The 17,593-nt window shown below is 43.8% G+C and overlaps 1 protein-coding gene across 1 annotated transcript in view; it reads left to right on the top strand.

Annotated features, from left to right (window-relative positions):
- The window catches only part of shq1 (SHQ1, H/ACA ribonucleoprotein assembly factor), a 354,350-nt gene that overhangs the window by 294,974 nt on the left and 41,783 nt on the right, over positions 1 to 17,593 (top strand). Inside the window, exons 7-10 of the mRNA XM_055647696.1 lie at positions 866 to 1,005; positions 7,413 to 7,567; positions 8,406 to 8,459; positions 10,912 to 11,035. Of these exons, the coding sequence (XP_055503671.1) occupies positions 866 to 1,005; positions 7,413 to 7,567; positions 8,406 to 8,459; positions 10,912 to 11,035 (473 nt within the window). The remainder of the gene's footprint in view (positions 1 to 865; positions 1,006 to 7,412; positions 7,568 to 8,405; positions 8,460 to 10,911; positions 11,036 to 17,593) is intronic.

Here is a 17,593-nt window from a genome sequence, read left to right as displayed (position 1 = left end):
TACAGACATCACCTGTAGTTGGGATCAAACCCGGGTCCCTGGCGCCGCAAGCGCTGTAAGGCAGCAAATTTACCGCTGCGCCACTGTGCTACACTTTACTGGCTTATGTACCGAAACGAGCAATGAATTGCTTACTTGCAGCAGCACAACAGGGTTGTAAACACAGATGGAAATAGATAATATCATAAACAAACAAAAAAAAAATAGTTCAATAAAAAGAAAAAAACAAAACAAAGCCAGTGCAACTAAGGCAGTTCATAGATTAGAGTTTAGTTGGAGTTCGTAATGTTCAATCGCCTAATGGCTGTAGGGAAAAATCTGTTCCTGAACCTGGACGTTACAGTTTTCAGACTCCTATACCTTCTTCCCAATGGCAGGAGTGAAACGAGAGCATGGCTGGGGTGGTGTGGGTCCTCGTTGATGCTGGTTGCCATTTTGGGAGAGTGCCATTGAAACATCCCTTCGATAATGGGATTCAAGAGAGAGTTACATTTAGCTCTTAGGGCTAATGGAATCAAGGGATATGGGGAGAAAGCAGAAATCGGCCATGATCATATTGAATGGTGGTGCTGGCTCGAAGGGCCGAATGGCCTCATCGTGCATCTAATTTCTATGTTTCTATATTTTTATTTTCTCTATGCTCCAATCTGTTTCTATTGCAATGTGCTTTATAAATGAATGTTCATTGTCCTTTCTTTCTCTAATACTTTATCACCCATCTGTTCTCTCTTCCTTGCATTCACTCTCTGAATGATTGAACAAATGGATTGTTTTATGTAGGCCAACTTTAAACTGTTCAACAGAGTTGAGTATTTTGTGCAAACATAATGTGACAAAGATCCTCTTGCTCTCCGTCCACTTGTAGTGCTGACCTGTTTGAAGACGATGCCATTCGGCATCTGTTGAAGCATCAACCTTGGTGGGGAAACACTCCGAAAGCAAAAGAGGAAGGAAAGGAATCCCAGATTGAACCTGATGATTCAGCAGAAGCAAGAGGGCAATGTGGTAAGTGATTGGCGATGTTTAATGTTATCCAGCAGACATGATGGTTTGCGGGCAGAGTTGCTGCCTTACAACGCCAGAGACCCAGGTTCGATCCTGACTATGGGTGCTGCCTGTACGGAGCCTGTTCATTCTTGTTCCCTCCCACACACCAGAAAGATGCACAGGTGTGGAGGTTAATTGGCATGGTAAAATTGTAAATTGTCCTTTGTGTGTGTGTGTGTGTAGGATAGTAGTGTGCGGGAAAAGCTGGTCGGAGTGGACTCGATGGACCGAAGGGTCTGTTTGCTCACTGTATCTCTAAACTAATACTAATCACTATAATTAACCACTCCATTATCTAACATTGTACCTGATCCAGAGGAAATTCTCATTGGGTAATGCCCTAGCAACACAGATCAAACTATTTAAATTTACATTTTATGTATCCAAACATATTAGTTGTAAGTGTAATACAGAATTATTTTTTTGAATGCCTAATTAAATGCATTGAAGTTCCAAAATTATGTAAATCAAAATTAAATTATTAGTTTTCCAAAGCGTGGCGTGCCAAATAGTAATTAATAACACCGACTGGGAAAGCTGCTTTGTGTATTTTTAAGCCCACGGCTGTAACTTTATTGTGAATCGATTTAGATCATTACAAAGCAGATGGTTCAGAAACAAGCAATCTGCTGCATGTGTAATGGTGAAGTGTTTGTCTAATTTTAGAGTCTTTCCTTCCAGCATTACCTCAGTAGTAGCTGACAAACAGTTATAGATACAAAATGCTGGAGTAACTCAGCGGGACAGGCAGCATCTATGGAGAGAAGGAATGGGTGACTTTTTGGATCAAGACCCTTTGAAGAACTGAGAGTCGGGGGAGAGGGAATCTAACCATTATGATATTTTAGATATGAATTAATTCACTGGGATACAATTAAAGACGTGTCTAAAATATCTCTCTCTTTCTATATGAGAGCTCTAGGGGCTAGTGGAATCAAGGGATATGGGGATAAGGCAGGCACGGGTTACTGATTGTGGATGATCAGCTATGATCACCATGAATGGCGGTGCAGACTAGTAGGGCCAAATGACCTCCTCGTGCACCTATGTTTCTATGTTTGAATGGACCAAATCCTTTTGAGAACTGTGAGAGGTGTCTCGACACGAAATGTCATCTATTCCTTTTCTCTAGAGATACTGTCTAACCCGCAGAGTTACTCCAGCTTTTTGTGTCTTTCTTCAGTTTAAACCAGCACCTGCAGTTCTTTCCTACACAAATATTATTTTGAGTTGGATCATGAAACAGAAGCAAGGATTAACACAGGAGTCGCTAACCAGTATATATTTAATATTTTTAAAGCATCATAAAAATCCTGAGAGGAATAATTAGAATGAAATAGTTGCAAATAATCAAGCCTTCCGCAGGTTTGTTAAAGGTTTCCTTGTGCAAATTAAATAATGGAAGTTGGAACTATTTGTCATTATGTGCAGCGTTGAATTTGGGCAGTTCTGTAATAGTTGCCAACACTGCTCTTGCATTTGGTTTTTTGAATAAATGTTGAAATTAAGATCTCCTGCTGCCTTGAATGCTCTTTAAGATATTTTTAAATGTATCTGCAGTGCCAAGATTAGGACAGTAAACCCTCGTTTTTACGGACCTCTTTATAATGGATTTTGGTTTGCAGACAGACCTATCGAACATCTCTGGCAGACCGGACACAGTCACCATCCCTGGCCCACACCGCTTCAGCGGCTGCTTTCTCAACCATGCCAACATATGGTACCACCGGCTGGCACTGCCTCCCCGGCCACTCACTGGCCATGCCAGCCAACGCCACCACTGTCCGCTTCCAGAACAGGCTGCCGACGGCATGCCCGGCCCGCACCGCTCCAGTGGCTGCTTCTTCGACCACGCCTGCACATGCTACCGCCAGCCCACACCACCCTCCTGACCGCTTCCAGACCCTGGCCCACACCGCAACCCCCACCACTGCCCTGACCATTGCCACCCCTGGCCACTGCCCTGGGCATTGCCATCCATGCCAATGCCAACCCTGCCCCACATTGCTTCCCAGCCACTTCCAAACCGGGCTGTTGTTGTCGAACCCGGCCTGCAACACCTCCCCGGACATTGCCCTGCCCACGCCAGTCTATGCAACCTCTGACTGTTACCAGACTGGGCTATGGATGCCATCCCTGGTGCGCACTGTCTCCCTGCCGACTCCTTTGGCTGCACCTCCCGACACCACCGCCGGCCTACACAGCTTTCTCGGCAGAGCCTGCCGCTGCCTCCGCCTGTATTACTGTATTGAGACCATGGGGCTTTGTAGCTTTGGGCACGTCAGGCTTTGGTTTTAATGATTCAGCTGAAAAAAGGCACCTATCACAGTTCTTGCCTAGCCTACAGTTTATTTTTGGGTATCTACACATGAAACGCCATATGTTATAACCATACACTCGGTGGTGGACAATCGGCAGTATTGGACACCATTCCCCACCCCCTATGGTCCATTATAACAAGGGTTTACTGTAGTTTACATTTTGTTTAATCTTTCATGCTTGAAAACAAGGATGATCATTTTAAAACTAAGGCATTATCAGTGGGAGCCAAAGTCAATTCAGTGCACATGATGAGTGAAAGGTTCACGGTACAAGTTATCACACAGTATCTTCTTCAATTGTTCAGATGCTGTTTGATGGCTGACATAATGGTCAGGGTATTTTGAAACTGCACATTTGCTTCTAATTTATTGAATTAAAGATAAAAAACATTTAACAAAATGGTAAATTTGGTAACTATTTCTCCTTAATGATACGGAGGATCTTGGCCGAGAACAGAAAGTGTTTTCTATATTGATGGCATAGTGACATAGAGCTGCTGCGTCTCAGAGTCGGAGAACTGGGTTCAATCCTTACCTCGGATGCTGTCTGTGTGGAGTTTGCATGTTCTCCCTGTAATCTTGTGGGCTTCCTCCAGGTGCTCCTGTTTCCTCATACATATCAAAGACTTGTGTGTTTGTAGTTTTATTGGCCTCCATAAATTAACTCGAGTGTATAGAGAGTGGATGCTCAAGTAGGATATGATTGACCTTGTGTGAACGGGTGTTTAATGGTTGGCAGGGACTTGGTGAGCCAAAGAGCCTCTTTCCATGCTAGATCTTTATTTAAAAAAAAAAAAGATTTTAGAGCTAATATGCCAATATTGTAATTCCTTTCTAAATAATTTTTAGTTCTGAAGGAAAATAATGGAAGTTGCAAGAATTTATGTTTATACAGTCATGGCATGTTTGGTAATTGTTGCATTTAATCATATTTTGCAAGCAGAGGTTTTGTAGTTACTGCTGATGCAGTTATTTTCAGGAAATTGGACTTAATGTATTATTTATGCATTCACTTTTTGGAGACAAATGGATCAGTGTCTTCCTAAAGTAGCTCAAATTGGCAGTTCACGGGACAGTTTGTCATGTGCAAGTCTAGACAGTCAGTATTAATGTGCTATTTAATTGTAGAGTTGAGTCTGAAGCTGTCCCAAATAAAACATTGTAGTCTGAATCGATGAAGAATGGGTCACTGACTTAAACCTTTCCATTCCTGAGCACCATGATGCTGTACACAATGTTAAGTGATTCCCACAAATTTCAGTGTTCAATGTATATTTATTGTCACATATGCAATTAAACGTTACATAGTGAAATTCATTCTGCACAGTTTCTCAGAAGACATGACGATAATAAACCAATTGATAGACACAAAATGCTGGAGTAACTCAGTGGGTCAGGCAGCATCTCTGGAGAGAAGGAATTTGGGTTGAGTCCTTCTTCAGACTGATCTGCTGAGTTTGAGTTGGTTTAAACCAGCATCTGCTGTTCCTCCCTACACAATAGTAAACAAAACCAAATGGAAGAGTTGCAACTTGCAATATCAAAATGACCTCTCCTGTCAAGGAGTATGAAGACGGGCCCCAACCCGAATTGTCATTGATCCATGTTCTCCAGAGATGCTGCCTGGCCTGCTGAGTCACTCCAGAAGTCTGTGTCTTTTATTTTTCCCCAGTCAAAGCTGGTTCAAGGTGTTACGGTCAGGCTGCAAAGATTATGCCGGCCAGTCTTTGATGATAATAGCTTCACAGCTGTGGGTAATTAGTGCTTCAATGTTAAACCACCCTGTATGAGAGACTAATAGTTTGTTATGTGATTTAGGCACATATCTCTCCTGAAATAAATTATGGTATGCTTAATCCCTTTTTTACTGAGTAGTTGAACACTCTGCAAATGTTTTTAAGGGACTGAGGCTTACACCAGTCACTTATATACTGCATGATTTATGGTGGTGGATTAAAACCAGGCCTCGGTAGTATCAAGTTCCCATTAAAATAAATGCTTGTTACCATTAAAATCAAGACCTAGACCAGCACAAAATAATTCTATGCACTGGAGTAAAATTGTATTTTGGATCAAAATATATAGTTTTCTTCGTCTGTTGATTTCAAATTACAAAAACGTCTGGAAATTCTTTGTGTCGAAAGGAACGGCAGATACTGGTTTAAACCGAAGACACAGTGGCGCAGCGGTAGAGTTGCTACCTTACAGCGCCAGAGACCCGGGTTCGATCCTGACTACGGGTGCTGTCTCTATGGAGTTTGTACTTCCTGTGACTTGTCTGGGTTTTCTCTGGGATCTCTGGTTTCCTCCCACACTCCAAAGATGTGCAGGTTTGTAGGTTAATTGGCTTGGTTTCATTGTAAATTGTCCCGAGTGTGCGTTGATATACTGGGTGATCGCTGGTCGGCACGGACTCGGTGGGCCGAAGGACCTGTTTCTGCGCTGTATCTTTAAACTAAATTAAATAGACACAAAAAGCTGGAGTAAATAGGGGCAAATAGGACAAGCTTAGAAGGGGCATTATGGTCGGTATGGGCGAGTTGGGCTGAAGGGCCTGTTTCTGTGTTGTATGATCTTATAAGTATCTGGAATTATAATGTCAGTTGATAAAATATCTTCCTGACCTGGTTCTAAATAACAAGGCGAGGTGGCAAACGTACTAAATCGTTTATGTTCATTTGTCGCCCAATAAAATGAGATTCAGTGGAAGATAAAGGCATTGATCCTGCTTTCGAAATAGCTACTGTTTAAAATGAAACTACTTCAAATGGATGTAAAATTTACCTAATCAAGTAGTAGAGTTATAGTCATACAGCACAGAAACAGGGCCCATCGGTCATTGTCCATACTGACCAACTACGCTAATCCCATCTGCCTGCATTTGGCCCATCGTAGCCCTCTAAACATTCCCTATCCAGTAGTAGATAACTAATACTGAATCCTGAGCTGATTATCGTTCAATAAAATTCCATTCTTGGATATGGGATGTGAGAAGAGTCTCTCTATCCTCCCCCCGATATTCCGTGTGCAACCCCCCCTCCTCCCCCACCCCCTGGTCTTGCTCTTCCCCCACCCCCACCAGGTCTCTCTCTTCCCTGTTTCTGTGCTTTATGACTCTCTGATTCTATTAAAAAGGCCCCATTCAGTCTGCACTGCCTATGCCAGATTTTTGAATGAGCTGTACAATTTAGCAAAAGATGCTAGGCTTTAGCTCACAACAATAACCTTGCAAATTAAAGTCTGCTGAAATGCAGGCAGCTGTTTTTCTTTTTTAAGTGCCAGTGGAGCTTGTTTCATTTAACCTCAACAGTACAGCTAGATAACAGTAAATTCCGTGTCATAGCGATACCTGCTTGAGGGGAACCAGCCCCATACATTCGAAAATGCTATGTTTGTAACAGGTTGTGGTACATACCTTGGCCAATATTCTACTGACATTTGGTTCTTGTGGGGGATAAAACATTTAGTGGAATTTGCAGGTGATGATATTCTTCCAGCAATCAATTGAAGTCTAATACAGGTCCACCACCGATTTTCCGGCAACCTTGTTTCCAGAGCCTCTATTGATTATCCATAGAGGTCACGGCCTCCGAGAGTAGTCCAGCAGTAAGGAACGGTCGGCCTGGGCCGCCGGGAAGCCGCGATACCGGCCCGCAAAGTCGGCCTCGGTAGTTGGCTGTAGGAACGGATCTACCGGCTCTGGCTGGGCCGGAGTTCCAGAGCCTCGGCTGCAGGGAGCAAATTGGACCTGTTGATCAGCGCTTAATTCCCGATGAGGTTGAGATCTGCTGCCCCACCCGGCCTAGGTGCCACATTTTCGGGGGAACTTCAGAGGGGGATTTCAAGCGCGCTCTCGTAATTTTGTCCGGATTAAAGGAGGTGCCGGTCTCCCAGTTGCCGGAAAATTGGTGGTGGGCCTGAACAATGATGCAATCGTTGAGTAATTGCAGTGTAACTGAACGCAAGTTTGTGTTTAACAGTTGCTTGAAGAAATTCATTCCATATCTCTGATGTTTTGCATGAAATATAATTTTTTGCTTTTAGTCACATTTTCTGGAGAAGAAAAGGAGCAACTGCGAAAATTCACCAACAGAAATTACCTGCTAGATAAAGGCTCCAGCCAAATGGTTTATACCAGCCTGGTTGACATACTCCTTGCCTATGCCTACGAAGTCCGCAGCACTGAAGGGGAAACAAATGTAAGTCACTTGCTCTATTTAATAGTTCATGTTTTTACAAAAAGGATGGGAGTTTGAACTGATATTAGTGAGGAACATTATTTCTGGTCTTTAATATTCACAGGTCATATTGGTTATTGTAAGGTCAAGTTTTAACCGAAGACAGACACAAAGTGCTGGAGTAACTCAGTGGGTCAGGCATCATCTCTGGAGAACATGGATAGGTGACGTTTTGGGACAGGACACTTCTTGTGGCTAAAGGGATCAGGGGGCATGGAGAGAAAGCAGGTACAGGATACTGATTTGGATGATCAGCCATGATCATATTGAATGGCGGTGCAGGCTCAAAGGACCGAATGGCCTGCTCCTGCACCTATTTTCTATGTTGAGATATAGGGTCCTGCCCCAAAGTGTCATCTATCCATAAATAGCCACAAAATGCTGGAGTAACTCAGCAGGGCAGGCAGCATCTCTGGATAGAAGGAATAGGTGACAATTTGGGTTGAGACCTTTCTTCGGGTCTCGACCCAAAACATCACCCATTCCTTCTATCCAAAGATGCTGTCTGTCCCGCTGAGGTACTCCAGCATTTTGTGGCTATCTTCAATGTAAACCAGCATCTGCAGTTCCTACCTACACATTTTGTCATCTATCCAAGTTCTCCAGAGATGCTGCCTGACTGGCTGAGTTACTCCAGCATTTTGTGTCTTTCTTTTGTAAACCATCGTCTGCAATTCCATGTTAATTCCTTTGCATTCTCTGCTAGTTACTATCCAGTCCCTTTAAACTTCACAGCCTAATCCCTATTGGCGATGGTTTCAAGAGCACTGTTTTATTGTTTAACTATTATCTTTTACAGACTGAATCCTCGTGGAATATCTGGAAACTGAGTGGAACACTTTGTTGGCTTGAAGTAAGTGAATTGACTTTTAATGCCTTTTTTGTTGCTTTGTGTATTGATTTGGGCAAATCAGGCAATCAATGAATTCTCAGTTCTACACGTCGGCCAAACAAATGTTCAGTCCTCACCGCTTATCTCTTTAGAACATTAACTCTGTGATAGTGGCTACAAGGCCATTAAACGCACGCCAACTTGCTGCAAGTCAATGATCAACAAGAGGGACAGATGGCAAATGCCTCCTGAGTTGTTGGATAGGAATCACGAGAGAGACGTTGAAGATTGATAATGCTGTTATTATGCAGTGCGCAAGGCTGCTGTGGGAGGACTGAAGTGTGTGGCGAGAGGCAATTGCACCAGGTCTGTCGGCTGAGGGTTTGAGTTGGATAAGCTGCATATTTAGTGGAATGCTCAATGCCACTTGAGCTGCCAGGATTTTTTTTTGCCCCCCATTGCTCTTGCATTGCATTACATTGCTCTTTCTCTCCAAGGATAAGTGATATAAACCCAAGACTGCCAGTTCTTTTTTTTAAAATCAGGCCCAAGTGTTGTTCTGCCTGTGTGAGCATGGTTAGCAATTGCTGGCAGGCTGTTTGACTGTGGCAGATTAACTTGTGTTTTCCTCGATTATCCATACATTTGGTTTGTTATTTCAGATTTTACCAGATGTTTTGTTCATGCTCCATAACACAACCACTCACTCGAGCAGTCCCTTGCTCGATATTTAGCTTTGCATTCATTAACTAATCATTGCTTTGGAGCCGAACAGAGGATCCCATTGTCAAAAATTTACAGAAAGAAAATAGGTGTACCAAATTTCCTTCATTTGTAAGATAAACATAGGATAAATGTGCAGGAAGGATCTGCAGATGCTGGTTTGCACTAAAATAGACATAAACCGCTGGAGTAACTAAACAGGATATGCAGCATCTCTTGAAAGAAGGAATGGGTGACATTACAGGTGGAGACCCTTCTTCAGACTGAGAAAGAGAGAGAGGGAGAGACTGGAGATACGTAAAGGGTGGGGTGTGAAAACAACAAATCAAAGCAGAAGATGATAGGGAATGTAGAATGGTTCACTGTTAGCTGAGGGGAAGGTGACAACGAGGCGTACAATCAGTAAAATTTAATCAGGATAAATGTCCAGGCTGCATGGGAACCAAAACTACTGAATTAGGGTTCTGTGGGTTATATTCCACCACCTTTATGGGTTATGAGGAGCCCGGAGCAACGTGATTGCTGCATGCACCTTGTGTACGTCTTGAAGTTCAGATACTGGAGAACTGGAAGTCTCTTTGGTTGAATAGAACTCACGGCTCATGGGGCAATGAGCTTTCCACTAAATATGTAGCTTATCCAACTCTAAACCTCAGCCAATAGACAACACAACTGGTGCAATTGCCTCTCACCGCACATCGTTTTCCGAGGGAATGTTATTTTCCTATCGTATCAATGCCATTGCTAAAAACTGGAGGGTTTTCAGGAATAGGCACTCAACTTGCAACTTGTTTTCCAATTAAAATGAATTTGCTTTAGCGTAATGCCTTGTTACATGGTTGAATAAGAGAGGCCACGATGGTTGATTGGTGAGAGCTACGTCAAGTGTCTGACGAAGTAACTATATCAATAAAGAAATTATTTATATAGAGCTTTTAACCATCAGAAAATGTACGTCAGTGGTAAAGCTCTGGCCAATGTCTGCCTTGGTTCAATTGCCAACTCCCTTAGCTATGATAGAAAATTTGAATGGGAATCTGCAAAGCCTGATTGCCCATGGCAATTTGACACTGAGCCTGGAGCAACAAACTGTTAACTGTGAACTCCAAGTTTCCTTTCCCTCAGGCTTCAAATCTAGATAACCTAAACCATTGGAAGAGTAGTTCAATAACCCCCCCCCCCCCCAACCCAGCACCAATTCCATATCCTCTGTGTCAAGCTTAACATAGACATTGTCATAAGGTCATAAGGAATCGAGTAAAATTAGGCCATTTGGCCCATCAAGTCTACTCCGCTATTCAATCATGACTGATCTATCTCTCCCTCCTAACCCCATTCCTCGGTCTTCTCCCCGTAACCTCTGACACTGTTACTATTCAAGAATCTGTCAATCTCTGCCTTATACATATCCACTGATATTTGTGGGGCAATTGTGAGCCGATGGGCCTGTTCTTCTGCTGTACCATTCTCTGTTCTATGTTAAGTCCTGCAATAGTTTGTACTTTTCACTGAGATTTGCATCTCGATGTACCTGAGGTTGGCCAAATTGCCATTTTCATTCTGTTACTCGTATTACTAATCTTTTTTTCATTTCATTCAACCTTTAAGAAATAAATTGTTACCACTTTTCATTGAGTGAAAGTTGTACTTTTTACACATTTAGTATTTTTCAAATAAAACGAATAAAGTTCAGTGTCATGGTATAATATCAATGCTAACGTCGATGTTTTTGTGTTTGTTCGACATACAGACTTACCATTCTCTTCAAGGAGTCATTGTATCCTTCAGCAGAAGAGTTTTGTGCTATCCCTTTTACAGACACTTCCAGATGGCTCTGAAAGCCATTGAGGATGTCATCTTCATACTCCAGTTGGGTAAGAACTGTTGGTAAAATTAAACTGAAACCTTGATTTAATTATAATGTTACCATTATAACTCGAGAATGAATACATTCTGGTTGTGGAACACGTGTAGTTGGGGGAAAAGCTATTCCTGAACCTCGAGGTTACCTTTTTCAGGCTCCTATGCCATCTTCCCGATGGCTGGAGTGAAACGAGAGTGTGGCCATTCAATGTGATCATGGCTGATCATCCCCAATCATACCCCGTTCCTGCTTTCTCCCCATATCCCCTGACTCCGCTATCTTTAAGAGCCCTATCTAGCTCTCTCTTGAAAGAATCTAGAGAATCGGCCTCTGAGGCAGAGAATTCCACAGACTCACAACTCTCTGTGTGAAAAAGCGTTTCCTCATCTCCGTTCTAAATGGCTTGCCCCTTATTCTTAAACAGTGACCCCTGGTTCTGCTCTCCCCCAACATCGGGAACTTGTTCCTGCCTCTAGAGTGTCCAAATCCTTAATAATCATATGGTAGACAAAAATGCTGGAGAAACTCAGCTGGTGCGGCAGCATCTATGGAGCGAAGGAAATATTCAACATTTTGGGCCGAAACCCTACTTCAGACTCAAATCTTATGTTTCAATAAGATATCCTCTCATCCTTCTAAACTCCAGAGTATACAAGCCCAGCCGCTCCGTTCTCTCAGCATATGACAGTCCCGCCATCCCGCAAATTAACCTTGTAAACCTACGCTGCACTCCCTCAATAGCAAGAATGTCCTTCCTCAAATTAGGGGACCAAAACTGCCACAATACTCCAGGTGTAGTCTCACTAGGCCCCTATACAACTGCAGAAGGACTTCTTTGCTCCTATACTCAACTCATCTTGTTATGAAGGCCAACATGCCATTCGCTTTCTTCAATGCCTGCTGTACCTACATGCATACTTTAATTGACTGATGAACAAGGACCGCCCCAGATCCCGTTGTACTTCCCCATTTCCCCAACTTGACACCATTTAGATAACAATCTGCCTTCCTGTTATTGCTGCCAAAGTGGATAACCTCACATTTATCCCCATTAAACTACATCTGCCTTGCATCTGCCCACTCACCCAACCTGTCCAAGTCGCCCTGCACTCTAATAGCATCCTCCTCACAGTTCACACTGCCACCCAGCTTTGTGTCATCTGCAAATTTGCTAATGTTACTTTGAATCCCTTCATCTAAATCATTGATGTATATTGTAAATAGCTGCGGTCCCAGCACCGATCCTTGTGGTACCCCACTAGTCACTGCCTGCCATTCTGAAAGGGACACATTAATCCCTACTTTTTGTTTCCTGTCTGCCAATCAATTTTCTATCCATGTCAGCACTCTACCCCCAATACCATGTGCCCTAATTTTGCCCACTAATCTCCTATGTGAAAGTCCAGGTATATTACATCTACTGGCTCTCCTTTGTCCATTTTCCTAGTTGCATCCTGAAAAAATTCCAGAAGATTAGTCAAGCATGATTTCCTCTTCGTAAATCCATGCCAACTCGGACCGATCCTGTTACTGCTATTCAAATGTTCGGCTATTTCATCTTTTATGATTGACTCCAGCATCTTCCCCACCACCAGTCAGGCTAACTGGTCTATACTTCCCTGTTTTCCCTCTCCCGCCTTCCTTAAAAAGTGGGATAACATTAGCTAACCTCCAATCCACAGGAACTAATCCTGAATCTATAGAACATTGGAAAATGATCACCAATGCGTCCACGATTTCTAGAGCCACTTCCTTAAGTCCATTTCCCCCCACAGATGCTGGCTGGCCTGCTGAATTCATCCAGCACTTTGTGTTTTGACCTCTTTTTGCTGACTGTTCCTATTTGTGTTTGGGGCAGCCTAGATTTACAAAATCTAATCTCTGCCCCATGTTGTTGACTGGAACAATGTCTCAGAGAGCTCGGGGCTGGGGTTGGCAGTCTGAGATGATCGGAGCAGCAGGAGGTGCAGACTCAGCTGGTTCATCACCAACTCTGCCCTCTCCGAGTGAGTGCCGCATCTTCGGCTGGGTGTGGCGGCACCGGGCCAATCATTGGCATAACTGAGACTGGCATAAGCTCTCCGGCAGGACACCAGTCACCCATAAATAGCATCAGGAATGGAGCCACGGATCGAGACGAGGAACTCTTCCCATCTGCCAGCTTTGCACGTCAGTGCCAGCAGCCTGGGGGAGAAGTAAACCTACTCGCAAAAATAAATGAGTTGCCTTCACTGGAGCCAGCACAGTCTCTTCTTCAGCCATAAACTGTTGTACGCGCGACGCAGAATAAGTAATGCTTATGAGACCACACTTTCTTTTTAATTAGCAGAAGATAATCGCTCTACCCAAAAGCCCTCATTGTTTTTTGCAGAGCCAACTTGTTAGCAACTCAATATGTAGGATGGAACGGCAGATGCGGTTTACACTGAAGATAGACACAAAATGCTGAGGTAACACAGCGGGTCAGGCAGCATCTCTGGAGAAAAGGAATATGTGAATGTTTCGGGTCGAGACTCTTCTTCAGACTGAGTCGTCGGGGGGGGGGGAGAGGGAAACTGGAGGGATGAAAAGGTTCAGAACAAATCAGAGCCAGCACCGATGACCAAGAAAAGGTGGAGCCCACAATGGTCCATTGTTGGCTGTGAAAGAGGTGATAATGAAGGGATACAAACTGTGAAATTAGAAGGAAAAATAGCAGCAACAAAAAGCAACAAAGAAGGCTCCCGACCAGAAATGTTGTGTGGACATTCCCTCCACTTATGCTGCCTGACCCACTGATTTCCTCCAGCACTTTGTGTTTTATTCATCACATCTCTATCACTCACATTACTGGTTCCTGCCTTCACCTCTGCCACACCCCTACTGTGGCAGGAATCCTCTGCACACATTCTCATTATCTCTAGTCTCAATGATTCGGTTGTTCTTCCTATCAACCAACAGGCTTCTCACTTTCACCCACTCTAAACATCAACTTATCCAAATCTTTTATCATGTGTCAACATAAAGTTTAAAATTCTGACCTCTGAGTTGAAACCCTCCTACACCTTTAGACTTTAGCGATACAGCGTGGAAATAGGCCCTTCGGCCCACCGAGTCCGCGCTGACCAGCGATCACCCCGTACACTAGCACTATCCTACATACATACTCAGGACATTTCACAATTTTACCAAAGCCTACAAACATGAATGTATTTGGAGTGTGGAAGGAAACTGGAGCACCCAGAGAATGCCCAATCACAGGGAGAAGATGCAAACTCTGTACAGACAGCACCCGTAGTCAGGATTGAACCGAGATCTCTGGCACTGTAAGACATCAACTCTACCGCTGTGCCACCCAACTCGATTTAATAAGTTAAGATTTACCATCTGGCTGCGCAGCTCCCTTCGAACCTTGACTGCCATGTCCTCCATTGTATCTGTGATTCTCTAGCAAGCTCCTTCCTCTCGATCTTCATTAAATATACCCCTGCCTGGTTCGATCCAACTCTCGCATCCCACTGCAGCTCTGGGATGTGTTCGCTATAAAGCTCCTTACATTTTTTAGTAACATTAAAGGTGATTGGTGATTCTTTATTTTAACTTGGTTGTTTGTGGAATCAACTCAGTTTGCTATCTGGATGGAACAGACGATAATTAGTCTTGGATTAAAATACAATGTTGGCAAATGTAAATTCAGTTTCCAGACTGGATGAATTATGCCAAAACAATGCTTTCTATTGAGTTTAGAGTTGGTTTCCTAGGTTGGAATAAAACCGTGTGTTAATTTGCTCAAGATTTTAAGAAAGACTAGACTAAGTGGGACCCTTTGGGTCCCAGGTTCAAACGGGTGGGCTGGTCCTCCAACGCAATATTCCACCTCTCCACCAATTCCAATATTGAAGGCCAGTGGGGGGGGTCAAGACAAGATGAACCTTAAGAGTGTTTCATTGTCAAAAGCACCGGGACTGGAACAATGAAATTCTTGCAGACGCAAAGAACTGTAGATGCTGGTTTACAAAAAAAAATGAGATGAAGTGCTGGAGTAACTGAAAGTGAATGAAATTCATGCTGCAGCATACAACACAAAAAAATAATGCAATAGCAAGAATACAATAAATGATCAATAATCCATGGTAACTAGACCATAGTAGTGTAAGCCAAAGTATGCAGTACAACCTTATACGAAGTGCATAGTAGTGTAATGGTGTGATAGCGTTGTGCAGTGTGGCTTCTAAACATGAGGGTTAATTGGGGGGGGAAAGCTGGTCTTGGAGGCGTTGGTTCTCGGGCTCCTGTACCCCTGCCCGACGTTAGCAGCGAGGTGAGAGCATGGACAGGGTGACGTGGGTCTTTGAAGATATCAGGTGCCTTCTTGAGGCAGTGCATCTTGTTGATCCCTTCACTGGTGGGGTAGTCAGTACCCGTGATGGCCAAGGCAATGCCCACCGCTTTCTGCAGCCGCCTTCCCTCTTGGGCGTTCGAGTTATAAAACCAACCAGTCAGTATATCCTCCACTGGACACCTGTGTTCAATAGAATATTCATTGATATGCTGAATCTCCACTTTGTTTATTGTGTCACTAATGTTTATTGTGTCACCAGAAAAATCATCCGGTCATAAGTAATAGAAGCAGAGTTAGGCCATTCGGCCCATCAAATGTGCTCTGGCTGATCTATCTCTCCCTCCGAACCCCATTCCCCTGCCTTCTCCCCAAATCCCCTGACACCTGTACTAATCAAGAATCTATCTTTCTCTGCTTTAAAAATATCCATTGAATATCCAAAAATATTTCACTATGAGCTCTGCGCCATATGCAGGACACTGTAAAAACAATGTGCTTGCAATTTCAAAACAATTACTAAGAATACATTTCCATATTTGTATCTTGTGATGAATATTTTATCACTAAAATCATGTCTTGTTTTTGGAATATAACCCTGCTTACAAAATGCATGCAGGGATGCATGAACTCAGCTGCATTTTGAACGATGGAATCTTTCTTAATTATGAAAAGATATTTATGTATTTTCCTCTCGTGATTAATCGGTGCCAGGGTGCAAACTATGACCAAATGGCATAATTCATTTGGCATTTCTGCAAGAACTTAGCGAGGCTCCAGAACAATTCACTGCCTCTCCAAATCCCCTCAAGAAACAGACTACAAAGCTTTGCATTTAAGCTGTGGAATAATTGTTGCAACATGAACTGAAGGCACATCAAATATGCATATTTTCCATTAGCATTTGGCACCATTACCACAATTTTAGTATGCATGTCTTTGTTTTGAGATTCTGCTCCAGGCCAGGGGTAAAGTCATTGTTCAGAATATTAAATTTCACAGTTGGATATTTTGTTTGAAAGGCATGTATTTTGTGTTCACGAGGCTCTGAATCAATCATTTGGTTCTGGGCACAGTGCAACTAGTGTGTGTGGTTTTGACAAAGTATTTGGAACAAAAGATAAGAGAGCTCCCTCTGCCGTAGCAATCCCATTTCTCCATGGCCTCTCTGTGGCTTGACAAATAACAGTAGGTTTCTGCTTTGAACTGCTGATCACGTTGATTCCTTTCACGCATATAACACTTTAGATTTTATTTTAGACTTTAGAAACACCGTACAGAAATGGGCGCTTCGGCCCACCGAGTCTACGCTGACCAGCGATCACCCCGTACACTAGCACTATCCTGCACACTAGGGACAATTTTACAAATTTTTTTTTTACCGAAGCCAATCAACCTACAAACCTGTGGGTCTTTTAAGTGTGCGAGGAAACGGGAGCACCGTGTCAAAACCCACGTGATCATGGGGAGGATGTACAAACTCCATACCGACAGCACCTATAGTCAGGATCGAACCCGGGTCTTTGACACTGCGAGGTAGAAAGTCTACCGCTGCGCCACTGTGCCGCGCTGTGCTGTGCTGTCGCCACCGTGTTCTTTAATAATGTACCACTTAAATAAAATGATGCCATAAAACTAGTGATAATATTGTGGCCTCGATGGAGGCTTGGTTAATGATTAATAGTTTAGGTCTAATTTCCTGTTTGAGGGTCACACTGACATTTTATGAATTGATAAATTAATTGACAGATTTCTAAATGACAAATGCTTTGTGTTTCAAACATGTAGTTAACTGACTCAAATTTCAGTCATTAAAAGGAGATCAATTCTAGACACTCCCGTGAGGGCGGGCCGGCTCGGGGCTGGAACGGTGCTCCCGTGAGGGCGGGCCGGCTCGGGGCTGGGACAGCGCTCCCGTGAGGATGGTCCGGCGCGGGGACGGTGCTCCGGTGGCTGAGGCGGCGGTGGCGACCTGAATCCGGGGCTCGCTGCGGGCCAGCACGCGGCATCGTCGGGAGCTCGCAGGTCACATGCTGGTGCCTGTTTTCCGGAGCTCCCGCGGCAACAGCTGCGTCCGTTGGACTGGAGGGCGGCAGCTTCAACCACCCCGGGCCGCGGAGCTTGAACCGGCCCATTCGCGGAGCTCGGTGAGCCGCGGGACTGACTTACCATCGCCCGGTGGGGTATCGCCTCAGCGCAGAGGGAGAAGAGGAGGGAAGAGACAGTAACCCTAAGATTTTTGCCTCCATC

The sequence above is a fragment of the Leucoraja erinacea genome, chromosome 16, assembly GCF_028641065.1.
Source record: "Leucoraja erinacea ecotype New England chromosome 16, Leri_hhj_1, whole genome shotgun sequence".
NCBI lineage: Eukaryota > Metazoa > Chordata > Chondrichthyes > Rajiformes > Rajidae > Leucoraja > Leucoraja erinaceus.
Note: the sequence above shows the minus strand (reverse complement) of the source record. Positions and strands in the feature narration are given on the sequence as shown.